The 24,746-nt window shown below is 43.8% G+C and overlaps 4 protein-coding genes and 1 long non-coding RNA gene across 8 annotated transcripts in view; 1 reads left to right on the top strand and 4 right to left on the bottom strand.

The window, feature by feature from the left end:
- LOC130385249 (glutamate receptor 4) overlaps positions 1–24,746 on the bottom strand; it is a 1,260,456-nt gene that overhangs the window by 120,467 nt on the left and 1,115,243 nt on the right. The window lies entirely within an intron of this gene.
- Positions 129–9,986, bottom strand: rskrb (ribosomal protein S6 kinase related b). Its single transcript, XM_056593767.1, has 13 exons — positions 9,681–9,986; positions 8,525–8,806; positions 6,882–6,965; positions 6,695–6,763; positions 6,253–6,322; positions 4,265–4,372; positions 3,808–3,848; positions 3,609–3,636; positions 3,069–3,158; positions 2,809–2,897; positions 2,590–2,700; positions 2,045–2,158; positions 129–1,473 (listed from the first exon to the last, which is right to left on the bottom strand). Exons 1-13 carry the CDS (start codon positions 9,708–9,710, stop codon positions 1,174–1,176), a joined length of 1,416 nt encoding a protein of 471 aa, XP_056449742.1. The 5' UTR covers positions 9,711–9,986; the 3' UTR covers positions 129–1,173.
- On the top strand, positions 2,038–3,661 carry LOC130385313 (uncharacterized). Its single transcript, XR_008895992.1, has 3 exons — positions 2,038–2,220; positions 3,092–3,180; positions 3,487–3,661. It is a non-coding gene; the product is annotated as an uncharacterized LOC130385313 (long non-coding RNA).
- cct8 (chaperonin containing TCP1, subunit 8 (theta)) lies at positions 10,747–17,552 on the bottom strand. 2 transcript variants are annotated; one of them, XM_056593700.1, is made up of 16 exons: positions 17,364–17,541; positions 16,630–16,720; positions 16,343–16,422; positions 16,087–16,236; positions 15,723–15,903; positions 15,324–15,385; positions 15,045–15,182; positions 14,547–14,725; positions 14,166–14,232; positions 13,969–14,056; positions 13,363–13,478; positions 13,140–13,211; positions 12,831–12,995; positions 12,589–12,708; positions 11,867–11,989; positions 10,966–11,054 (listed from the first exon to the last, which is right to left on the bottom strand). In XM_056593700.1, the coding sequence occupies exons 1-15, from the start codon at positions 17,421–17,423 to the stop codon at positions 11,891–11,893; spliced, it is 1,668 nt and encodes a 555-aa protein (XP_056449675.1). In that variant the 5' UTR covers positions 17,424–17,541; the 3' UTR covers positions 10,966–11,054; positions 11,867–11,890. The 2 variants fall into 2 exon arrangements, with proteins under 2 accessions (XP_056449676.1, XP_056449675.1); XM_056593701.1 differs by lacking the exon at positions 11,867–11,989 and having other exon boundaries at positions 10,747–11,054; positions 17,364–17,552.
- Positions 17,672–22,682, bottom strand: LOC130385293 (uncharacterized). 2 transcript variants are annotated; one of them, XM_056593752.1, is made up of 6 exons: positions 22,514–22,682; positions 21,373–21,692; positions 20,501–20,844; positions 20,192–20,287; positions 19,332–19,370; positions 18,543–18,632 (listed from the first exon to the last, which is right to left on the bottom strand). In XM_056593752.1, the coding sequence occupies exons 2-5, from the start codon at positions 21,679–21,681 to the stop codon at positions 19,340–19,342; spliced, it is 780 nt and encodes a 259-aa protein (XP_056449727.1). In that variant the 5' UTR covers positions 21,682–21,692; positions 22,514–22,682; the 3' UTR covers positions 18,543–18,632; positions 19,332–19,339. The 2 variants fall into 2 exon arrangements, with proteins under 2 accessions (XP_056449726.1, XP_056449727.1); XM_056593751.1 differs by lacking the exon at positions 19,332–19,370 and having other exon boundaries at positions 17,672–18,632; positions 22,514–22,680.

Genomic DNA, 24,746 nt, shown 5'->3' with positions numbered 1-24,746 from the left:
TCTTTCAATAAGAAAATATTTGATTCTGATGTTCAGAAGATGCATTAAGGAACCGAAGCCTTTGTCTTCATAAAACAGCCCTATAACTAGTATCATTGTTACTTTTGAAGTAAACAATAAATTAACCAACAACAAATAAACAATAACTTGTTTTATAAATTGTTTATTTATTGCCAATAATATAACAATTATTTACAGTCCCAGTGGCTTTTAGGAAATAAAAAAGAATTGTACATTTCGGAGACACGGGGGGAAACCCACAATGTGCTCTTCAGGCGCAATGTCATGAATGTCGAGGGGAATCAGTCCAAAACATAAGAAAAAGGCATTCACATCTGAATATATAATATGTCATGCATAATATAAATATAATATATAGGGGCAGTTGTGTGGGACGGGGCTAGACTTCAGGCAGTTGGCGGTCTTGGAGAGTCTTATGGAAGGACTACAGATGGAAGCATGCCTATGTTTTACGTTTTTTGGTTATTTATTTTTTTATAAAATAATAAATAAAAACTATTTTGCCAACAGTGTTGTATCCTTCAACCTGCATCCAGGACAACATTCTGATGTTTAAATACTTGTCATAGTAATTTTCTTTGTTAGTCTTTAAATCATAAATAACTCAGCTAGGTTGGAATACACTGATAGTTTGAAGTGGGCAAACAATCACCTTTCTAAAAAATATTGCATATATGTATAGGCCCATGTTGTCTACCCCTAGAATATGGACAGATCACACTGTGCTGCTCATATTGTTTGAGACTGATCTCCATAATAATCAGACAGAGAATTCAAGGTCTACAAAATGTGTAGTTACCTTGAAAGAAAAATACCTGATCAACCAAGATAGGAAGGAGATTGCTTTAACTCATCCTGTGATTTTCTGTCCTGTTGTAACAAATATATTGTTCTAGGAAAATATCAGTAACAGTATGTAAACCAATGTGATGAAGGGTTGCGTATTCATCACAGGAAGGCAAATTATTTCGGGATACGTGCATGTAGCCGCACGGTTACAAAAAAGGAATGAAAGTCAAGGTAATTTAACTAGACCGATTGGTCGCAGGAAGCTCCCCCACCACGCTTTACACAGTGTTATCCCTCTGTGTGAGTTCAAATAAGTAGCCTTGTAATTGTCATATTGGTACTACTACCAATCCACAAGTTTCTTCACACAAACACCTCACACCTAGAGACGGTTTCCACCGACGCCTGACGCAGGAGCAGGCTCGCTGGGCCAGGCAGGCCGGAGGCAGGGTCGCTCTGTGTGGGGTCATCGAGGGGCTGCCCTGGGCCAGGCGGGGCGGAGGAGGGAAGGGTCTGTGTGAGCTCATCCGGGTGTGCAACGGGGGTCTCGGGTGGGCTGAGCAGAGAGTCGTAGTCGAAGCCCCGGAAAGGCTGCAGGGACAAGGTGAGCCCTCGCCGAGCCTTGGCAGAGCGGTCCGGTCTCTCTCTCAGCTCTAGGATCACCTGGAGAGCAGAGAATAGAGAAATATACTGCTGAATAACCCCTGGTTAATCTCTGAATAACCCCTGATCAATCTCTGAATAACCCCTGATCAATCTCTGAATAACCCCTGATCAATCTCTGAACAACCCCTGATTAATCTCTGAATAACCCTTGATTAATCTCTGAATATCCTCTGATTAATCTCTGAATAACCGCTGATTAATCTCTGAATAACCCCTGATTAATCTCTCAATAACCCCTGATTAATCTGTGAATAACCCCTGATTAATCTCTCAATAACCCCTGATTAATCTCTCAATAACCCCTGATTAATCTCTGAATAACCCGATTAATTTCTGAATAACTCTTGAATCACACCTGAATAAATCCCTTCTCCAGCTGTTTACTAATCACATATATTATACTACTAATACTACATGTATTATCATACTACTACTACTACTACATTAAATACTTATGTACAATACCTCAAAACAATGGCCTGAATATAGGCCCAAATTCTATGTCTAAACATACAGCAATAATTTCCCATCTAATCTAATCTAATCCGTATCCGAGAAGGTCCAGTACATCAACGGGCTGGCGCTGGAGCAGGACCAGGTCCGACGTGGTTCCATGGAAGAAGGTCTGCCGCCTGAACCGCTCCAGCGTCCTGAGACGTCTCGCTGGCGTCTTACACAGCAGCTGTGGAAAAGAGGACTGCGTCAAACTACCCACTCCAGACTGTTACGCTACCAAATACTGAGGTTACAGGCTGCAATTATTGCCATCACGCTGTGCTATATATATTTATTGATAATATATATATTTATTTCCATTTATATATATTTATTCTTTCATTCAATGCCTTATAGAAATTGCAGAACAGCCGGATACATTTTTGTACATTATTTTCGATCCAAACCTTTTCTATTTGAACATTTTGTTTATTTTTTCAGGGGGAAATGTCAATGATACTAAGTGTTTTTTTGAAGAGAAATGCTGAAAAAATGCATCATGATCATCAACAATAATCGTTTGAATAATCGTAATTTCATTATTGACCAAAATAATCGGGATTATGATTTTTCCATAGCCTAGCAGAACGTGGCAGGTCCCGGTAAAGGTTGTGTTACCTCTGTGATGAGTATGACTAGAGGGGGGGTCAGGTCCAGGGGCATCTCGTAGGGGAAACAGCGCACCTTCCGCAGCATCAGGCAGTGGTCCACCTCTGGAGCCACGGGGAACTGAGGGGAGAGGGGGGGCATATGTGTGTTTAGCATGATTGTAGCTTCTACATGGGAGGACTCAAATAAAACTTTTTCCACTGTTCGGACGCAAATTATGTGCCTTACCCTTCCAGTAACCAATGAGAAGAGGAGGATGCCCAGGGACCACCAATCAGCGGCGTGGTTGTAGGGTCCACCACTCAGAACCTCAGGAGCTGACAGAGACAATACTTATGTAGCAAACCATGTAGACTTGTCTCCTCACCAAAAAACTTTCACTTTACTACTGTCGCTACATGAGAACATTTATGAGTATAAATCTTTAGCATTAAATAGGTTAAGCTATTATACTTCAAGTATGCAATACGAAACTTAGTGTTTCTCACCCATGTACTGGATGGTTCCACAGATGGTGAAGGCCCGTCCACCCCGCTCCAGCCGACGGGACAAACCAAAATCTGCTAAACGGAGGTGGCCTGTACAACATCAGATATAAAGGTTATATAACTTATTTTGTGAAAATGGTACATAGAATTGAATATGCTATACTAGCATCTATAACGTGAACTGACACGTTTTACTTAATAGCAATAAATATATTATTATATGTTTCAAGTGGTCTGTGTTTGTACCGCATCATTATTGTGAGTCCTTGATATATAGTTAGTACAGGGATACATAGAAAGTGGTACATCTAGGAGAAGTGTAGGCCTCTTTTTTGTAAAGCAATGTTAATTAAGTGATGCCAGCCATGTAATGTCAGGACTGTGTTCTTGAATGTACTTTTTTTGTCCCCACGTTTAGCGTTCTCTGGTTACCATCTACCCAAAAACCGACCGATGCAATAGCGCCCTGGTGGAGGCTAAGAAACAAACTGATGTAATAGCGCTTTCTGTTGGACGAACAAACAAATGTAATGCTTTTACCATTTTCTGTAAGCAGGATGTTCTCCATCTGAATGTAAAAATAAATAAATAATCAGGAGTATTTAAATAGTTTGGTTTTCATGAAACAAAAAATGTTATACTATATTAAAATCATTAATCCAATGCCCTTATGTAGAATTGATTAATAGAAGCGTATATATATAATTATGATATAATAATAATTTCTTTCCACACTTGCCTTCACATCTCTGTGAATGACTCCGAAATCATGAAGAAATCCTGAGAAAACAAGAATTTTTTCAAACAAATACAGTTCAGAAAAGACAACCGTTCATATACCGTACAACGTACATATTCAATTTCACTTTTATTTCATCATTTATGTATCTCTGTAAAGGATGAAGTGAGCATCACAGTAAATGGTTATTTAAAAAAGAAAATGTAAACAACACAGACTTCATTGCATATGTTGCAAATGTTTCTGAGAAGAAAATAAATCTTTGAACCCCAATGTTGGCAGGCATCTCTGAGCAAGTTGCCCAACTCCTATCTGATTCATCTATGCCATGCATCTAAAAATGTCTTCGCTGTGGGTCACTTTGGATACAAGCCACCGCTAAATGAAAGCATACCCCTTTGTTGAATAATAACAATGCAGTTCTATTGTATTGTATTCTATCCTGCAGTCTACTCACCCAGAGCACTTCCCAGCTCAGCGGCGTACACCCTCACGGTGTCCTCTGAGAACCGACCAATCATCACCCAGTACGTGTACAGGTCCCCTGTGCTGCAGTAGTCACACACTGAGGGAGCAGACACAGACTTAAATAATAATACATTTATTTTAAAAGCAACTTTTCAAGGTACCCGAGAACAATGTACAAATGAAGTGCACATAGTCAATAAAAGTACATACACGTCAATAGCAGAAACACACATGATCATATAACACTGACAATATGGACATAGTATATATTGGGGTAACTTAAAGGGGACCTATCATGCTTTTTCGACTTTTATGACCTATAAACGTTGTTATAATGATTGATAGTCATGTTTAACCATACTAAAGTGTCAAATAATGACGTACATGCATGTCGACGTGTTCCCTGCTGACAGACTGAGGTGGCTGTGCAGAGCGCTAAACACTCGGGACAACGTTTGCGATTCACTTGTTCACATTTCCGGGAAATCATCTACGTAGAGGCACTCCTGCCGCGCCCCCATATGCCTGGTCAAATCTGCCCGCACGCGCGCGCTTCAAGGAAGGTAACCCATCACAACAGAGTTGGGTTGGCAGGTAGGGGGGCGAGCGGGCGGAGAAGGACGAAACCGAGCGTTGACAGAGAAGGCTGAAAGCGCCAAGATGAGAGGAAGAGTTTCCCGAAAATCTACATCGTTTTTTGTAGGTGGTTAAACATGACTATCATTCATTATAACAACGTTTAAAGGTCATAAAAGTCGAAAAAGCATAATAGGTCCCCTTTAAGGGGTCACGCAGCGGGTTGAGAGGCACTCAGGGAGGCTAGAAAGGTGAGGGAGGTGAGGAGGAAGCAGTGAGGATAGCTTTACGTATTCAATGGGACAATCATTGGGGAAACGTCTTCTGCTAGATGTAAAAACACAAAGCAGGGCTCTGGGTGAGAAGGTGGTGAGGGGGGAGGTGGTGGTCCGGTGAGGTCCTCAGAGACTGTAGGTGAGGTACAGGCCTGTATAAATAGAGTTTACCTGGGAGGAGAGCAGAGCAGAGCAGAGGAGAGGAGAGGAGAGGAGAGGAGAGGAGAGGAGCTCTCGCACACTTTTGTGATTTCATCAAATAGCATATCTTCCACAATTGGGACGTTGGTGGAGTGGGAGGCAAACTGGGTTACACATTCTCAGCCAGTGGTTTCATGGGAGAAAACAAGGGGGGAGGCAGCATTCGCAAACCCACCACTATGTATACCTGGTATCTGAAGGACCGGAAAACCAATCACTATGTATACCTAGTATCTGAAGGACCAGAAAACCAATCACTATGTATACCTAGTATCTGAAGGAGCAGCAAACCAACCACTATGTATACTTTATGAAGCAGTATGAAGGCCACAGATATAACTATGTAGTGACTAGAGGGAAAGCTACACTGGGACAATGCCAAGAGTTCATACTGGCCAGGGCTCTGACTACATACTGTCCAGGGCAATGACTACATACTGAACAGGGCTCTGACTACATACTGACCAGGGATCTGACTACATACTGCCCAGGGCAATGACTACATACTGAACAGGGCTCTGACTACATACTGACCAGGGCTCTGACTACATACTGACCAGGGCTCTGACTACATACTGACCAGGGCTCTGATTACGAACTGACCAGGGCTCTGACTACATACTGACCAGGGCTCTGATTACAAACTGACCAGGGCTCTGACTACATACTGACCAGGGCTCTGATTATAAACTGACCAGGGCTCTGACTACATACTGACCAGGGCTCTGATTACAAACTGACCAAGGCTCTGACTACATATACTGCCCAGGGCAATGACTACATACTGACCAGGGCTGTACTACTTACTGGCCAGGGCTACATCTACAAACTGGCATACATGCTAGTGGTGGGGAGGTGAGGGAGAGGGAGGTGAGGGAACAGGGCGATTGGGCAGGGCTGGGTCACTTCTATCCATGTGACTCACTAATGTAGAGGTGGCGCTGGGTCTGCCAGCAGTCCTGGAGGTCAAGGACGAATGGGTGATGGACCTGACGCTGAGGGCAAAAGGTGAAAGGTCAACCTGAAACACATCTCCATTGCGACCAGTGGTTAAGGGAGCGCCTGGGCTAGGCTTGGCCTTCTGTCTGAAACAAGGGTTTGGAAGTAGCCTTTGGCCAACACGCTTGAGCCCAGCAAGCCAGATGGCAGCAGATGGACATTGTAACCAGTGCTACCGGGGGCAACTGGTGTAGCATCCATGTGACAGGGTCAACAGAGGTCTCTGAATGGTCAGCTCTGCTGGATTTGAACTATACATGTTACTTTGTTCGCACATAGTACTGTAGAATGGAGAATAGAATGTCGATGCCGCCCCTGGTGAGGTCATGAACTCCCTGTCCCTCCTGTGGTCTATCTCAGTGTCATACCTGGACTATGACTTCCTCTTTAGATTGTTCCAGAACACCATGCCTCAAGATCTCCGACTTGGGTATAACCTTTAAGAAAGAAGAGAAAAACATTTGTTATGGCCTCTCTGGGTTAAAAAGAACGCAAAACATTTATTAAAATATTATGATATAACTTCAGTTTCAGAATGAATGACTAATCTGTCACCTTGACTGCGTAGATTTTCTGTTTGACCTTGTCTTTGACCTTCAGGATGGGTCCGAAAGATCCTTTGGCAATGTAACCGAGCACCTGTAGCGTGTCACAGGAGAGCATTCATGTATAAAAAGGTAGAAGTACAGAGACAGACTATTAATGGTAGTAGTAGTAATGGTCGTTTTTTTCATCACTGCAGAGAAGCATCGCTGCTTAGGACTTTCTGATCTTGCGGAGGTAGCCAATCAGGTGAGGAGGAAGAGAGGAGATTAGGCGAAGAGGAAGGAGGTTAGAGAAGGATGGGGAGGAAGAGGAGAGAAAGAGGAGGAGGTAATGAAGAGAGGAGATGGGGTGGAAGAAGAGGAGGTGAGGAAGAGGAGGAGTTGGGGAGGAAGAGGAGGAGGTGAGGAGGAAGAGAGGAAGTAGGTGCCATAGTAGCGTGTCACAGGAGAGTAGAGACAAGCCGTGGTATTAATATATAAAGAGGTAGAATAACAAAGTAAAGCAGTGGAGAACATCGAGAAATATATAGTGAAAATGCAAGGAGATAAAGTATTAATGGTTGTAGTAGTAACGTCTTTTCTCGTTGCCAACACTGCAGAGAAGCATCGCTGTTTAGGACTTTCTGATCTTGTGGAGGTGGCCAATCAGGTGAGGAGGCAGAGAGGAGGAGAGGAAGAAGATAGAGGAAGACGAAGCTGAGGAGGAAGAGAGGAGGTGATGAGGAATACAGGAGGTCGGGAGAAGAGGAAGTAGGTAGAGAAGAATGACCGGAGATGAAGAGGTGGAGCTGAGGAAGAGGAGAGAAAGAGAGGAGGTGGGAAGAAGGGGAGAAATGGAGGAAGAGAAGAGGCAGGGAGGAAGAGGAGGAGGTGGAGAGGAGTTGGAATGGAGGAAGAGGAGGAGGAATGGAGGTAGAGAAGAGCCAGGGGGGGGGGGGGGAGAAAGAGGAGGTGGGGAAGAAGAGAGAAGGAATAACGGAGGTGAGGATTAAAGGCCGATATATGCTCTGTTTTAGACGTAACGCGTAAGCACGTAAGATACATAACCCCCCCTTGCGCGGTAAAATATCCCCCCTTACGTGCTTAAGTGCGTCGGCCAAAATTCCTGACTATGCCACTAAAACACTACGGCCCTACGCAGCTCGCAAAGACTGTGATTGGCCAGCTAACCACATCCTTTCAGGAGTCTCACATTTCCGGTTTTACAGCATAATAGCGCCATTTTTAAAAGGCCGTGACAGAAGCGAATGAAGAATTTGGAAGAAGGAGAAGAAGAAAACACAAGAACGAATTATGATAATTATAAATATAAACAAGCCAGCGATTTCCACTTCCACGCCCACAGATTCGTTCGTTGCTCCCCCTACTGTTCTGGCGGAGAATCCCCTTGCAACACGCGCAATCCTTAAGGAACCTTAAAGGAACCGTAAATCAAAACTTGTCTAAAACAAGTCCCTTGTGTAAATTACGTGCTTACGTCTCTGCGTCTAAAACGACCCTAAATCGGCCTTAAGACAAGGAAGGGGTGAGGATTAAGAGGAAGTTGGTGTAAGAGGAAAGGCAGTCCGGGGAAGGAGGTGAATTTTTCCGATCTAACAGAGGTGGATATAGGATTTACCCAAAGCTTCACCACACCTTGGTCTTGAGGCCTACCTGGAAGTCCTGGGGTCCAGGGCCGCTCCTGTGGGGAAACTCAGGCAGGAACATGGAGATGAAGTTGGGCAGGCTCCACTCAGCCCTCAGCCTGTCGGGTCCCACCCCTGCCAGGCGCAGCACGTGGTCGGGGATGTCAGGGGCCTTGGCCTGGAGCATCCTCCGAGGGCCCAGACGCAGGGCCGTCGGGGTCAGGTGGCACAACCCCCCCGGCAGAGACAGGCCCACCCCAGAGAGGAAGCCACGCCACCCGGAGGAGCTCTGCTCGTCCTCGCTGGGCCTCTGAAGGGGCCCAGGAGAGAATGGCAGCGTTTCATTGGCCATGCAACATGCCCTTGGTGACTTCCCCTCGGGCACTGGCCCTCAGGGGAACCCCTGCCGCCATCATAAGCGTTGTGCCATTGGTCTGAAATACTGAATTGAACGGGGTGAGATCGACCATCTGAGGCCTGAGAGAGCGAGTCCACAACGGTGGACCCTCCAGAGGTGTTTATCACCCGCAATGCCTTGGATTTATGCGTTAGTTGCGAAATAATACATCATTGGCTAGGTGGCAGTAAGGCCACCCAAATCTTTGACCTTGAGATGTATAACCCTGTGTATCCAAGGTTATCATAATCATATTGTTTGGAGAATAATTCAAGTTCGACCCCGGTCTCCTGTCAAATTTCACACATAGAAGTATAAAGACCAAGTTATATTTTTTATGCTGAGATGAGATAGGGAGGCATATTTTCTTCTTCCAGTCGAACATTCTCCGTGCCCCACATACGTAGGCCTATATAGTAGTCACTAGTCACCCTGTGAACTTCCCTAGGGCGCCATATACGATTCGCTGCTCTCTGGCGCAAGATGAGTGCGCTCAAGCATGCAAAATGTCATTATGCCGCAACGATGTGTAATTCAGAAAAACATATAGCATGTCAACCCTTGCACACAGTACTTTTGTTAATGGAATATCGAATATACATTATTTCTCCAAATTCCACTGATATGTGTGAAGTGACTATATTATCCGGTGCGGTGTGTTGTATTTGGCAGGCGCAATTATGGAGTGACTAAAGTAGAACATGTAGTTGCTTGCCCTGTTTTAATTGTGGCACATCCTCGGGAACTCAACACTGCACAATGACATGACAACAATCCAGACACTCACCTTCCTAGTTCTACTGGCATCGGCCCCCATCTCCGGACGGTGATCACCACAGCGACCTCATAGGGGGACCTCCTCTCAACCATGCACTCGCATCGCAATACGCGCCGTGTACCGTGGCGTCCGGATCACTTCCAAACGCAGCGTAGATCGAAGACTGTTATAGCCAAAACAATTAAGTAGGCCTTCGTCTATGGAGCACTTGTTATGGCGGTATGTTATTGTTTAGTAATTAAAGTATGCCTCGCGTGTACCAACAAACAGATGCAAGATACGACGAGATAAACAAGTTAATCCCCTTTACGGACAGCGCCTACGTAAATCCGCCTACGTCTATTCTATCCAATGAAACTGCAATCTCTCCCCAGCGCCAACCCCCCCCCCCCATCCCAACCCACACACAGTGTCCTGTCCTACATTCCGCTCTACGCAGGATGATTGCCTCAAAAATAGACTCCTGCCACATTAAATTGTCATCTTTGATAAACTACATCACGTTCATGTTAAATTAATTTATTACAATTCTACACTGATTTGTAACACAAATGGAATTTGCTTGTAAAATGCCTATGTTCTTGTATGCGTTCCATAGCATATCGATAACTGAAAATGTGTTTATTGGACTAAAGATGCGCACAATACAAAGTCGAAGTGCTTTAAATAGCTTGTGCCATTTTTTGGCCCGGGGGGGCTTTGATCAGTATATCTTATGGATTAAAAGGTGATCATCGAACTTGTGTTTGTCACTTGCATCATGTTGCATCCATTTGTCCGGGGAAATAATCTTTGAATTGGAAATTAATTCCATTTTCTAGAGATGTGCTCAATTAATGTATAGTTAGGGTGCTTAACTATATGGTAAGTTCCCTAACCCTAAACAAAACCAGTTTGAATCCCATTAGTCTCTGTCTCAGCATAATGTATTTTACAACTGCATCTATAGCCCTCATCTCAAGAGGTTAATAGCCCACATCATCCCTCCATTAAACTGATCCAGGTGGATGTCTCAACACTTCAACTTAAAGCTATGGAAACTCTGCTCCCAGAAAGACTGACAGGTTTCCATAAAAACTGTAGACCAACCACAGATGAAGGCGAAGGTACTTTTTATTTGTGACTCGAAACATAAAAAGCTGACAGTGCGTTCTCAACAGGTGTACGTTCTCAACAGGTGTACTTGACTAACGGTCATTTGCTACAGATGTAAACCAGACTGTTGCGTTTTAAATAACAGTAGAAAAAAAAAGGGGGTGTAGAATGCAAGGAGGGATCGGGCCAGGCTTTAGGTTATAAGGTCACGGTTCAGTCTTCATCGTCCCAGTCCTTCTTGCCCTGGGGAGGGGGTTTGGGCCCGCCGGCCTGTTTGGCCATGATGATCTGAAAAGGAGAGGCGGATTAGAGACCAGCTACAAGGCTCCACACTCACACAGCCATGCTCCAGACCCTAAAGCAGGAAGACCAGTTATGAGGAAGATTATATTACCCTTCCAGTGAGCCAAGGGTTTTGTTCACCTATAGCGGACATCTTGGTTCTAAACACTAGCAGGGCTTAAATTACCTGAAAGTGTTTAGAACCAAGAAGGCTTCAAAAGCGGAACCACCTTCAATGAAAAAAATAGCTGATGAGATCCTTGCTATGGTGGCATCTGCAGTTTACTTGTCCTTAAAGGAGTAACCTGATGCATGGCAAGTAAGGCGTTTTTTTCCCACACTAATCAAAAAAAAGAAACAAAAAGGTGCCAATATAACTAAATAAGGTCACGCAATTAACTGCATAGGATATCGGAGTGATATCGCATTGCACAAGTTTTAAATATACCAACGCAAGCAAGAAAATATGACATTCAAGTATTGGTTGAAAATAAACTAAACCAAAATGCATGCATCATGCGACGACACGTGTTTTCTCTACAGAGGCAGGGTGATTGTGAGTGATAAGTTAGGGCCATTTCTGGAGATTTTCAATCATTTAGGTACAATTTGGTTGGAAATTTCATCACACAAAAGTGAGTATTCACACAATGTTAGTAACGGGCAGAATAAAACCACACTTTAGTACACCATGAGCAGAATAAAACCACACTTTAGTACGCCACGAGCAGAATAAAACCACACTTTAGTACGCCACGAGCAAGTGAGTCAAACTGGTGCAGAACGTTCCGGTTTTCAAATCACTCTCATTCCAGCACCTGCTGAGAGGGCGTGAGCGCCCTCTAGTGGTGGGTATCAAACTTTTCGGGTGCGTCATCGTCGTCCCAGTGGCCCCTCTGCTTAGGGGCTTTGGGTCCCCCTGCAGCCTTAGCCATAATGATCTGGCCCATGGATAAAATACTGTTCACTTCTGTTCCATGTGTAACAGCACTAGTCGGATCCATGTGAAACAGCACCATTGATAGTATACTATACCGTTCCATGTGAACCAACACTTGACTGTTACAATACTGTTCACTGGGTATCTATATGATTCATTACTGTTCGAAGTTTAACTATTGTTCTCTACTGAACCTAGTGTAACAACACTGTCCAGGAGTGTTGGACTCCACTGATAACATAATACCTTTTTACTAGTGATGGAGGGTTTGAGGGAGATTTTGTTCCATTTCAACAACGGCTAAAGACATTTAAACTAAGAAAAGATTTTGAATACCAGGTAGCCCACTGTTAACGCATGAGAGAAGTGTGTCGGCTTCTCCGTTTCAATTAACAATATGCACCATTAAAACATGTTTGCGCTAAGGGTACAGAGACACTTAAAACCAAAGATGATCAACTACTTCCTGTCCAGCGATGACCGTCCTTTAAACTCATGGGTGCTTGGCACATACCAGATATCAGGTACCATGACGTCACAGCACATTTACAATTTTGAAGTAGTTGCATTAATGAAAAAAATATATATATACGCGTGTACCTGGTCCACTCTCAGGACTGTGATGGCGGCATTGGTTGCCAGTTTGATTCCCCAGTGTTTGACCAGGTATGGGTCCAGAATACCGGCTTCGAGCATGTCCTTCACAACAGGGCCCTCTCCCTGGAGACCGTCACAGAGCACAAGAAGCACATTTAATACTTAATCACTACAATTAAAATGGAGATTCTATGTTTGATAAGTGGGACGAACAGGGCATTCTCGTGTGAGAACTATACACGCACCTCGATGTCAAAGCCCATGTTCTTGCCCCCCTTGTGGTGCTCAGCGTACAGCTTGGAGATCAGCTCGTTGGCCTTGACGCCAGAGTTCTCTGCCAGTGCACGGGGAACCGCCTCGAACGCCTCCGCAAACTTCTTGATGGCGTACTGCTCAAGTCCAGGGCACGTCTTCACAGAGAGAGGGGGAGATATATATTTAAACAATGTTTATACACATGTCACAATGTTTAACATTTTAACTAGCTCATAGCTTAAATAGGCTGAAGAAATCTTTGTTCCATGGAGGGCTAAGCGATCCTAGAGGAAGCTTACTTCTCCGTAGGCGGCGATCTGCTTGGCCAGCTCAATCTCTGTGGCTCCGGCTCCAGGTAGAAGCCTCTTGTCCTGGATGGAGGAACAGGCGACAAGAATTGTTTGGCATTAACATTTTTTTTATTAATTGTACACAATTGAACAAAAACTGTCTCAGGGTATGGGAGTCCATTACCACCTTGATTACTCTGTTAGATTGTGAGATTAAGGGGGAGCCACTTACCCTGACCAGAACCTTGAAGGTGTTGACGCCATCGTCTACCGCCCTCTCGATGTCGTCCATCAAGTTGTCAGTGGAGCCTCGGAGCACCATCGTGGCGATGGCACCATCTTCCTTCTCTGTTAGAACGATATAAGAACATGATAGTAGGGATGTGAGCTCTTCAGGTTTTATTATATTGCTCTCTTAAAATGTAATACAATACAAATACTGAATTTAAGATTAAACTTAAACCTATGTAATTATGAAGAAGAAATTATTGTTAACGGTAATGAACAAGTTCAGAGCTCACAATCCAAGTGTTCATCATAATTGTATCGGTTTTGACAAGCAAAAACACATGCATAGTTTTAAACTGTCATACCGAGGCGAGATTGTTGAAAACAATGCATTTCGGAGTTACTACCGTAATTACTTATTGGATTTGAGAAAACTCCAATCAAATTATTTTTCAATGCGCAATACATAATTAAAAAAACAAAACAATAAGTGCCTTTATTGTATTGGCATAAGTGCTGTATAACACAGCCATAACAAAAATACATAAGGCAATATGATTAAATTGATGGCAATGGGGTAATTGAGGGGTGGTGTGACGCTAGGACTCACCATGCTTGAACACCACCACCTGGGTGTCTCCAACCTCGGACAGGTACACGCTGTCGCAGTGACCCATCTCCTCTGGGGTCGGGGGGGTCTGCATCAAGGTAAAAGGTCCAGTTAGACAGACTGATTGATTTAGTTCAACTTAAGGGTAGAGGGATGGGGGGATGATCAACAGGAAGCAGACATGCTGGCTAGCTCACCATCCTGGGCAGGGCGATGGCTCCAACTGTTTTGCATAACCTTCTGAGGTCCCACTTGGAATTCAATCTAGTTGTGAAGAAGCAGATTGCGTTGGGTCAAACACAATGACCTTTAACTCAACCGTTAACTCTATAGTTACATTTACTTTTAGTTGACCATTTAATATACATGTAATTAATCACAAGACAGGGGTTTGGACATCTTGCTCAAGGATGCAACAGGTAGAACTGGGGACATTGGGGTTCAGACCCAGTACCTTTCAACTGTGGGTCAAACAGCCTATTGAAAGGCTTCTTCTATACTTTTATATAACTTAACCATGTCATGCAAAGCGACCGCTAGTGTATGCAGAGGGGTCAGGCGAAGATAAGTAAACCTACCGGACGACCATCAGGTTGTACTTGTTGGCGTAGTGCAGAGCCATGTCGGCCACCTTGCCCCCGGTGACCACCACGTTGGCCCCCGTCTCCTTGATGGCCTGCATCTGGGCCTCCATCATGTCCTCCTCCCCTTTGCTGAAGTTCATCAGCTCCTTGGCGTTCTTTATCAACACCGTTCCCTGCGAGACAGCCATTGTAAGACCACGTGTTTGACTTGATCAATTATTTTCCCACTTTTGAACCCATTCAGTACTTTGTTTTTAGTTAGTACTTTGTTTCCAGTTATTCAGTACTTTGTTTCCAGTTATATTAAATCAAGTACTAATACCTCCTGCACTTTATCACGCAGTACTACATACTCTATGGCATTTCATGGGTTTTCAACAACAAAACAACAAGGTCAAACCACAGAAACAAACATCAGTTAACATTTGAAGCCAACATGAAAGAACAGCATTAGCTTTCAAGTACAAAAAAATAATAATCAAGAAGGCTTACTTTGGTCTCTGTCACCATGCAGTCAAAGGGGCAGGAGAATACAGCGATATTGGCATCTTTGACGGATGTGAGGTCTCCTTCCAACTCCTTCTTGAAGACCATGCCGTGCAGCATGGTGGAGGCTGTGATACCACAACCCTACAGGAAATAGGGAGATGTTTAGTCCCTCAGCCTTTCTGAATAGTTAAACAACTCAAACAAACACAACAAATAAAATATACCAGAGTCAATATTTCAAACATCATAGAATCACATTGTGGGCACGTGATGGGTACTTACTAAGATCTTGCATACTCTGACACTATCAACATTGAAACTGCCAGACTCTGGGAAGATGGACACTGAAAGAAGAAGGAAAAGTTTCAACATGGCAGCAGAAACGATAACCATCTGAATTGTTGTGGATGCTTCACCATTACGATTCCTATACATGATGGAGCGGGTTCCCATACATGAGGGATACTATACAAGATGGACCAGGGATCCTATGCTAGATGGACTAGGGATCCTATGCTAGATGGACTAGGGATCCTATGCTAGATGGACTAGGGATCCTATGCTAGATGGACTAGGGATCCTATGCTAGATGGACTAGGGATCCTATGCTAGATGGACTAGGGATCCTATGATAGATGGACTAGGGATCCTATCTTAGATGGACTAGGGAACCTGACTCACCACAGGCCTGAGCGATGAGGTTGGCCAAGAAGTCTTCGTTGCCGTACTGTTTGCTCATGACGGCTGGGCGAATTAGAGCCGTTGCCTCGGTGATGTCGTGAAGGTTCTTGGCAGAGGTGCACACGCAGTCAGGAAGGATCTCCAGAGCCTTGTGGCACGCAATCTCATAGCCTTCAATCACCTGATGAAAAAGACAAATCGAGGCATTTTTTATTCACTAGTGTCAATTCCTCTTGTTTTGAAGTGTTAAATGCAGTGGCTGTGTTAGTTTGGCGTTTCATAATGAAGCAACACATTATCCATTTTGTGTGTGATCAATCGAATGATGTAATCATCAATGCTCAACAGCAAGATCTGTGTTTACCTCAGACACCGAGAGCCCCATCCTGAGAAGCTCCTCAGCCAGCTCCATGAGAGCTCCAGCAAACACAAGGACAAAGTTGGTGCCGTCTCCAACCTCTTGTTCTTGCATGTGGGATGCCATCACCACCATCTTGGCTGCTGGATGTTGTACCTGATAATGACAATGACAATTAAACATTCTAATCCAATGGCCATAAGGACATTGATATTCAGATGGATTAATATTCCAGTAATGATTTTGATAGGTCAATTTTTACCTCAAGTTCTCTCAGAATTGTTGCTGCATCATTTGTGACAAACAGCTTCTCCAGGTGATTAATGACCATTTTATTCATGCCTGCGGAAAGGGTGGATAACACACATTGCTTATTGAATAGCTTGTTTCCAATACAACATTACACGAAAGTAGACATTGGGGTTTGAACCCAGAATATATCCGCCAATCCAACACAAAAAATACTTGACTATCCTTTCAATTGAATACCATGTCTAAGTTTCTTAAATATAAAAACCTCAATCATTCATGTTTAACGACTATGCTTACCATTTGGTCCATAAGCAGTGCGTGTCGTCTGAGCCAGCTCCTTGCAGGCTTTGATGTTACGGTACACAGCTTCCTCAAGTCCAGAATAGTGCTACGGGGGTAGGAAAATAACTACGTTTGTATGGGTATAACTGGCATATATACATTTTATTCGAGAAGAAAAAAGCTTTATAATTCCCGAAAAACACTTGACGTCCTGTCACAAAGAGGGTTAACCCTAGGGTGATTGTTACGGCTACAGAACGGGATGGGCCCCTTCAAACCCATTGTTAAGAGTCATCTTGGAAAGCACCACACAAATATCACAAATAGATCTAGGTATAAGAAAAACGCATGGCATTTCTTAAACAGAATTCATCAGGTGTACGCCGTAACTGTCGCCCCAATATCTGACTGAAGGAATCGCCCGTAAAGAGTAGCTGGTTAGCATGCCAACATCTAGCTAGGTAATGTTAGGGTTTTCACAAAATCATCCTATCGTACCAAAAGATTAATACGTTTATTTCAGATAGCTACAGGTGTACGAATACCGCATGCTGGTGTTAATGGACACTGTAAACAGGCGGCCACACATGCAGTAGCATCAGGAGGCGCGAGCGGCCTGTCTTCTAGAACTCTCTCCCACATGACCACGCACCAAGCCGCTTCCTTACAAGGCAGCTAACAGATTAGCTCTGATTTTTTTACGATTGTTTCATTGACCTAAACCTATCGTCCGGACATTCCAGTCTCACCTTAGCACCATCCTTTAACATTTGGGCAAAGCCCGGAGCTTTGGGTACGTGGAGAGCCATATTCGGATGTTTAGCAGCCCCGTTGTCTCAGAGATGGTAGCTGCAGCGTGGTTTTAGGGCTTGGTACAAAGCCGGAGAGAAGTAGGCGGAGCGTCGTAACAATGGGCGTAGCCGCTCTGGACAGAGCGCCACGAGGGATAAACCTAACGCATTAAATAGTGCAGGGATAACGTTACGATTCGGGCACATAATGATATGTCGCACCAGAGGGAGACATAGAACTATGATTGAAACACAGACAGTTATTTAAAAAAGGTATAACATTTATTGTGAAGCTTCACATGATACATCTATTATAAAAACGCTTGTCGATCCCTTTCACCATGACAATATGAATTGGAGGGATTCAGTCATGATCATGAAAACTGCCATGCACAGCATCATTACATCACATTATGGACTGGGCATTGACAGCATTCCCATACATTATTCGTTCATAGGTGTACTAATCCAACGTGAAAAAAAGAGTAAATAACTACAAAAATGTCTTTGCATTCTATAATATAAGGAATACATCAAATAGTGTCTGAAACGTATAAGGCATCATTATTCTTGCATATTGAAATGGAGAGGGAAAGCCTCTCTGTCCATGAGTAGTAAACGTGTTAGTTAACAGATACTTTTGGCCTTGGTGACTAAACTCTACGTAGGTTTGATATAAAAAGTAGTGCAACAGTAAACAACAATCTAGAAAAATAAATGTAACAAACAATACTCAGTAACTACTTCATTTGGTTGGTATTCCAATGTAACAGGAAAATGTGCACTGATAGACAGAACAGCGCATTAAGTCCATAAAGCTCTATCTCCCACACCATCTTCCCTTCACTGTGGGTCGCTATGACAACAGAACACTGTAGCTACAACGAGAGCTCCAACTCCAAACGAACGACTCTCAAGACACATAACTATGCAATAGTGACTAAAATACAGCACAAATGGTACCGGATTTAAACATATCCCCGACTTTATGCCCAACAAAATTCCCGTGTGAACATACCAAGTCAATGGGACAACTAAAATCACAGTGCAAGAGGTGCTGTCGGTTGGGTTTAGGTTTTGCGGATGTTGCTGGCGGTGGTGTGAGCCAATTCTCCCAGCGTGTGCGACAACTTAGTGGCGCGCCGGGTCAGGTTGGAGCGGCTCAGTTTGCCGTTCGGGTCCAACTTTCGTATCACGGCTCCCCCCACGCGCTCCAGGCCGTTGGTCCTGGCAAGAGAGCGCTACAGTTGTAAATGCTGTTGGAACCATGAAAACGGTGAAAGCGGCGGTAACGGCAAACTGACTGGACTCTTGGCGTTTACATAGGCGGTGTTGACAGCAAGGGGGCAGTGTTAAAGCATTATTTGGTTAAGTCGAACGAAACAAGAAGGTAAAGGCTGTTGAAAATCGTTGTTATTATTATGGTCAACATCTCCAAATGACCAACAATGATGAAAGGGACTCTTCTCTTGCTCAGAGGTTTCATCTGGTCTGCCGTCAGCAGGTATGCCTCGCATTTGTGGCCAAAATTATATTAAACCATCACAGTCCCCAGGACTATTTGGTTACTTTGATCAGAATAATCCATCTCTAGATAAATTGAGAATGGAGGTCTGTGTCATCAAAGCAACATACAAATTCACCCATTGCCAGAAGGCGGACAGGTACTTGTGAGCAGCAGAACTGTATTGCCGCTGCAAATTGTTTATTTGGGGATGACAACATTGAGCCATCTTTGATACCTGTTCCTTACAAACTTTCAGGATACTCTCGGAGGTTGAACAGAAGATGATAACATGCTTTACCATGCAGCCACAGGGCTCTCATGCACGTTATCTGAAAGTTACACAATATAATATAGCAATTCTCCATCAAATCATGCCTTTGTTTCTGTTTGTTTCCAAACCACCAATCTGATGCCTTTACCTTTATTACTACTCGGTCATTTGGGAATAGTTGAAATTCCTGTTTCAGGAGAAAAACAAAGGTTTTGGTTGGATGTCATTTAGATGAGAACATATACTTGGTAATGGAAAATGGTTCTTTTGTCCAGGCCAACACTTTAGTTAGTTATGAAAGACATCCAGATAACGTCCAGGCTGACTGCACACAATGACTTCTCCTTCTCTCACAATATATCCATAGAGCCAGGTCATCCTCTTGTCTAATGTATCAGCATTATGAGCGTCAGCATGGGCAGGAATGCAGCTGAAGCTGATCTCCACACAACAGAGTCCTTCATCTGGCTTCACTTCCCATGGCCACACACCCTTCCTGCTCCAACGGGCCCCCTTCCCTCTGGGATACCAGAGACACTGACCCAGTTTTAAATTTAGGCGGGAAGAATGCAAGTGGGGAGAAGGCAGGGTGAAGGGGTCAGACCAGCTGCTATGCAAACTAGAATTCTTGAGTTGGGCGGATGAGTAGTCTCTCTCCCCCTTCCTTTATATAATGTAACAGAATGGATTTACACTAGTAAATCCATTCTGTCACACACACACACACACACACACACACACACACACACACACACACACACACACACACACACACACACACACACACACACACACACACACACACACACACACAGTCAAGCGTGACTTAGATAATATACTGATAGCTGTGGATTAATAATGAAATGATAAATAAAAAACTATAAATGTAAACCTAACCACACAATCATCAGTTTAACGTCATGCTCAAGAAACTTGATTCAAAGGCAGGCCTGGAATGCATTTAGTATTTGCACGGTGTGTTGTGATAGTTTGATAAAGTCGGGTTACCTGTCGTCTCTCCCAATGAAGCTGTCGAAGGCCCTGGAAAGGTGCTTGAGCCTCTTCAGTCCACTAGACACATTCTCCAGGTCCTGGTCAAACTTCCTGTCAAGCAGCAAACAGGTAAAGATGTATCACCCAACAGATATTTTTGTATAAATGTGAGGATCTCAATACCACTGTAGGTTAAGTCTTGAATCTTCTTCTTTATAAGGTCACTGAACACAAAGGATATAAACTCTTCAAGAGAACACTTGAAAACAAATGAACACAGCGGGGCCTACAGGGTGAGTGCGTCATGGTCTCGTCAGAGCCTACCGTCTCTGGTTCTGCGTGTTGGGCGAGGCGAAGGGGCTCTTCAAAGCGGCCATACGCACAAGCTGCCTCCGGCCTCCTCTGGGCCTCACCCCGCGTGCCTCATCGCCGGCCTTAGGCGTGCCCTTTTTCGCGGACCGCCGCCTGGACGCAGGGGTTCGTCCCGGCGTGGCACAAGCCCTGGGGGTGCGGCGAGGGGTTGGTGTGGCCACCAGGGTGACAGGTCGGCCCGGGGTGCGTTGAGGGGTGCGAGAGGTGGATGGAGTACCCTCCTCATGCTCTCCGACTCGCCCGGGAGTGGACACCAGACACTCCTCCTGCCTGGCTTCTCTGCTCCTCTGCAGCCGCTGTGAACCACAGAGAAGGAGGACATGCTTGTGTATGTGTATATGGTGGGCGTCATCCTTTAAATGGATGGAAAGCACTCGCATGAAAAAAGGATTTGGTCAATGCAGGAGTCGCAAACTGACAAGACAGTGCCAACAGATAGTTAGGAAAGGGTTAATTCCTTCAAGCATTGAGCTCACGCAATGCTTGTTAAAAGGCTTATCTTGATCATCTATGATAACATTTTATGACACCTATGAGGAAGACACATCTTGATCATTTTGAACCGATAGACCTCTCTTTAGAATGTACTGTTGGCATTGTCAGATGTTTAATAAAGATGTGTTACTAGTGATGGATGTAGTCACGGCGAAACAAAGTGAGGCTCATTACATTCAGGTATGGGGATGGGTCTGGTATCAGACCCAATTTCCTTCTCTCTCTATAATGATTCAAACCCGTTGTTTGCATCATAATAGGCCATATCTTTAGGTCATCTTTATTACGTTATGTTGGGCCCACACAAATGTAGTATTACTGGCCAATACCTGGTAGACTCCGCCCACAGATTGGCGGGCACCGCGGGCTAGCTTGCCCATGGTGCCCGGTTTGGTCGGCTCCCGCACCGGTTCCCAGGTAGGGTTCTCCGGAAGGGAGCTGGTCTGGACGGAGCGCAGTGGAAGGCGTTTCTTCAGAGTCATCCGCAGGGAGTCGAGCGAGGACGAGGAGCGGAGCTTGCGGAAGCGGCTGGGGGCTTCTGGAGAGCCCTCTGCCTCATCAGACTCCTCGAGGGCGGTGTGTGCCCGCCACACCCCTACCATGGCCTTGCCATATCCGGTCATCATCGATGACGTCATGCTCAGAGGATCTACAGGAGAGAGGAGAGCATTGAAGGCAATACTAGGTGACGCACTTTGTTTTATGACACCAAAAAACACATTCCTCCTACTCCCCCTCCTCCTGTTTATTGCCTTCCACATCAGGAGGAACGTGCATTAGTACTAGGAGTATGTGAACACAGAAGAAGACCATGTTTCTTGATATGGTCTCTTGACATCGAGAATGAAAGTGTTTGCCAAATTATATAATGTAGGCCATTGGGGTGATCCGGGGAAATATTCTTAGCAGCAGCCTATTATTTATGTATATTGTATCATGTTTTGTCAAATCAGTATCATAACAGCAGGGGATAAATAAAGTATTATCATATAGAGACCTCACTCTCTGGAAAGCCTATTTGACGAATGGGAATAGTTAAAGTGTTGACGAAGCTTTCAGATTCCAATCGGCGACACAATGCATGCTTTGATTACATGGAATCAATGGCATGGTGTTTATATTATTTTTCTGGGTTTTTGCCACGTTGTACTTTGTGTGTATGGGTGGTTTGCCGTTGTATGTGTAACATATATCGTGTTCTATCGTTCAGTGGTATTGATAACGTTTTGACTAGTCCGAATGAATCTATTGATGATGGGTAATCCCAACCCGCAACCCCCTCAAGATTCAAAAGTGCAGAAACAATTGTTTTCAGCACGCTATTTTTCTTTTAAGAAACACATTCGTGTATGAAAGTAATTCCTGGGATTCCTGGGATTAACTAAATGTCTCAAAACGTGAATCATTTCAGTACAAAAGCGAAACGTCCAAAACCTACTTTTCAGTGAATAGTTTCAAGGACTGACTTACCTCAAGGCGCGGTGTCTGTTTGTTCCCTTTTTCTTTTCTGTCGCTCTGGAACACAATATTTCTTTCTCCCAGTTTGAATTTGGCGCTGGATAACGCGAGTTGACTCCACACCCAAAATGAACGTCCTTTAGGCCGCACCCCCCTGGTGACGCTGCCCTGAACATCATAACCTCATCCACCCCGACAAGCCTCCACAGGACCCGTGGGGATATATATTTCGCAGTTTAATGTTTTATCACGCTTGTCGTTAATAAATAAGTGTATTATTTATCAACAACTCGTTTGGTCGATTTATTTAACATGGTAAATAAAGTAGCTCTACCAGAAAAAATATATAATAGTGAGTGTGGAAATCACTTGTGTTTGAGATGTAACTCAAATATTATTAACCTCTGCTTTGTAAGAATGATTCAACATAATTATTAAAACACAATAGTTTTATGAAAACATTTATTGCAGCTATTTCTTATAATAAAAGGATGGAAGCTTGGTGTAATGTTTTGATGCCACTGAATTAACTTTAGCGATCATGCTCATGAATAATTCCTCACAATTATGTAATAAAATATGCCCTATTCTCAGATAAGTACAGTCTCTACAAAGTGCTTTGCAAATGTCGTGTGAAATTATGAGGCATCGTACAATCCGTTCTGCTGTAAATAAACTCGGATGTGACATTCTTCTCCAAGTTGGGTACCGGAAGGGGTCCGTCGGTGGAGGTGGGCCTGAGGCTGGGTCTGAAGCATTGGTCTGAAGCCAGACACTTCTCCCCAGGTTCCCTAAAGCCCCTTTAGCCACCCCCTCCAACGAAACAGCTCCATCTAGGCTTCTGGAGATGGAGAACTCACCAGTATTTTATCACAACATTTTTAAATGGTGAATTACTTCTTTATCATAGGAAAACGAAATGATCACTCAATTGTTTATATGCAGTAAACAGGGTTTATTTGTCATGTTTTCTTCGGTCAAATACATTTTTATTATTACCTTTCGTAAAATAAAGCCTCTGCAGGTCTTAACAATTTACCAGCAGATATCGCTGAATTTATTGTGGGAAATATCCCTTTAACATTGTTAAACACGCTTTACTCACATGCATTTAACTTATATGCCTACACTAGGAGAAGGAGTGGAAGCCTCTTCATATTTTTGCCGGAGCGATAGCCTGATAATATGAAGCTTTAATTGCATCACTGAAATAGGCCTATTTATAAAAATATTTATGGGTAAACATTTATCCCTATAACCTAACTGTTGTCTAAACTTTTCAGTTTTCCAATCCATTCAACCTGAACCTAACCCAACCCTGAAATGACCTCATGGACAGCGCCATAGTTTGTGAATGCACAAATTGCAAAACGAGCTTGTTTCTGATAGGGTCCAATTATTGCCAACCCAGGTTATTGCATTGTCCTTCAGGTCAGTCAGGCAATGGCAATTTACACCACCTGGCACAATCTTTTATCCAACATTAACGCCATTTTACCATATAGATTGTGGCACCTACAGTTTGGCCGTGTGGCTTGACAGGAAGGGATAGCTATGCTTCCGTTGTTCTGAGCCTCACCTGGAGTCACTTTGAGCGGATGCCTCTGCTAAAAGGACAAAATGGTTTTAATGTATTTTAGTACCCTACCAACTGCACCTATCTTATGCACTAGTAAACCAGAATACTAGAGCTTGTAAATTGTTACCTTGTTTATTTGATACAGTTTGTTCAAGGGAGTAAAACTCTGCCTGTGTCATGAAATTAGAGCTCCTATAATTTATGGGCCAAAATATTATCCCAGTAAAGGCCAAAGCATCGGCAATGGATAAAGCAGCAGATGCAATCGAAATCAATGAATCGGATCGACTGAAGTCATTAAAGTAATACGCTCAATGTGAAATTACATAAAAAATCACTGTGTAATATAGTGTTTGCCGCAGCAGGGATGTTAAATGTTCTCTAGAGTTGATGGGATGAGATGGCAGAAGCAGGAAATGGCATTGTCAGACACGTACTACCTTATCAATCTCTGCTCATGACACATCCTTTCACGAGGCACTCGTGTTCTCACTCCAGTTTATGAGAAAGTGTTAAAAGTTTTTTATTGTTTGAACATAATGATCCTGACCTTGATGTCAACCTTTGAAAGGCACCGAAGCTTACAGGCATTTATGTATCTGTAAGAAGAAGTTATGCTGTGTGTGTGTGTGTGTGTGTGTGTGTGTGTGTGTGTGTGTGTGTGTG

The sequence above is a fragment of the Gadus chalcogrammus genome, chromosome 7 (assembly GCF_026213295.1).
Source record: "Gadus chalcogrammus isolate NIFS_2021 chromosome 7, NIFS_Gcha_1.0, whole genome shotgun sequence".
Lineage (NCBI taxonomy): Eukaryota > Metazoa > Chordata > Actinopteri > Gadiformes > Gadidae > Gadus > Gadus chalcogrammus.
Note: the sequence above shows the minus strand (reverse complement) of the source record. Positions and strands in the feature narration are given on the sequence as shown.

Excerpts from the sequence above, each read along its gene's own strand:
- rskrb (XM_056593767.1), bottom strand. The coding sequence starts at position 9,710 with ATGGGGGCCGATGCCAGTAGAACTAGGAAG. Across the intron at positions 6,966-8,524 it reads CTGGACCCCAGGACTTCCAG|GTGCTCGGTTACATTGCCAA; the intron begins GTAGGCCTCAAG and ends GACACGCTACAG. Across the intron at positions 1,474-2,044 it reads TCCAGCGCCAGCCCGTTGAT|GTGATCCTAGAGCTGAGAGA; the intron begins GTACTGGACCTT and ends TCTGCTCTCCAG.
- cct8 (XM_056593700.1), bottom strand. The coding sequence starts at position 17,423 with ATGGCTCTCCACGTACCCAAAGCTCCGGGCTTTGCCCAAATGTTAAAG. Across the intron at positions 16,423-16,629 it reads CACTGCTTATGGACCAAATG|GCATGAATAAAATGGTCATT; the intron begins GTAAGCATAGTC and ends CCCTTTCCGCAG. Across the intron at positions 13,479-13,968 it reads GGTGGTGGTGTTCAAGCATG|AGAAGGAAGATGGTGCCATC; the intron begins GTGAGTCCTAGC and ends TCGTTCTAACAG.
- LOC130385293 (XM_056593751.1), bottom strand. The coding sequence starts at position 21,681 with ATGACGTCATCGATGATGACCGGATATGGCAAGGCCATGGTAGGGGTG. Across the intron at positions 20,845-21,372 it reads CTGTGGGCGGAGTCTACCAG|CGGCTGCAGAGGAGCAGAGA; the intron begins GTATTGGCCAGT and ends TGTGGTTCACAG. Across the intron at positions 18,633-20,191 it reads TTCATTGGGAGAGACGACAG|GACCAACGGCCTGGAGCGCG; the intron begins GTAACCCGACTT and ends CTCTCTTGCCAG.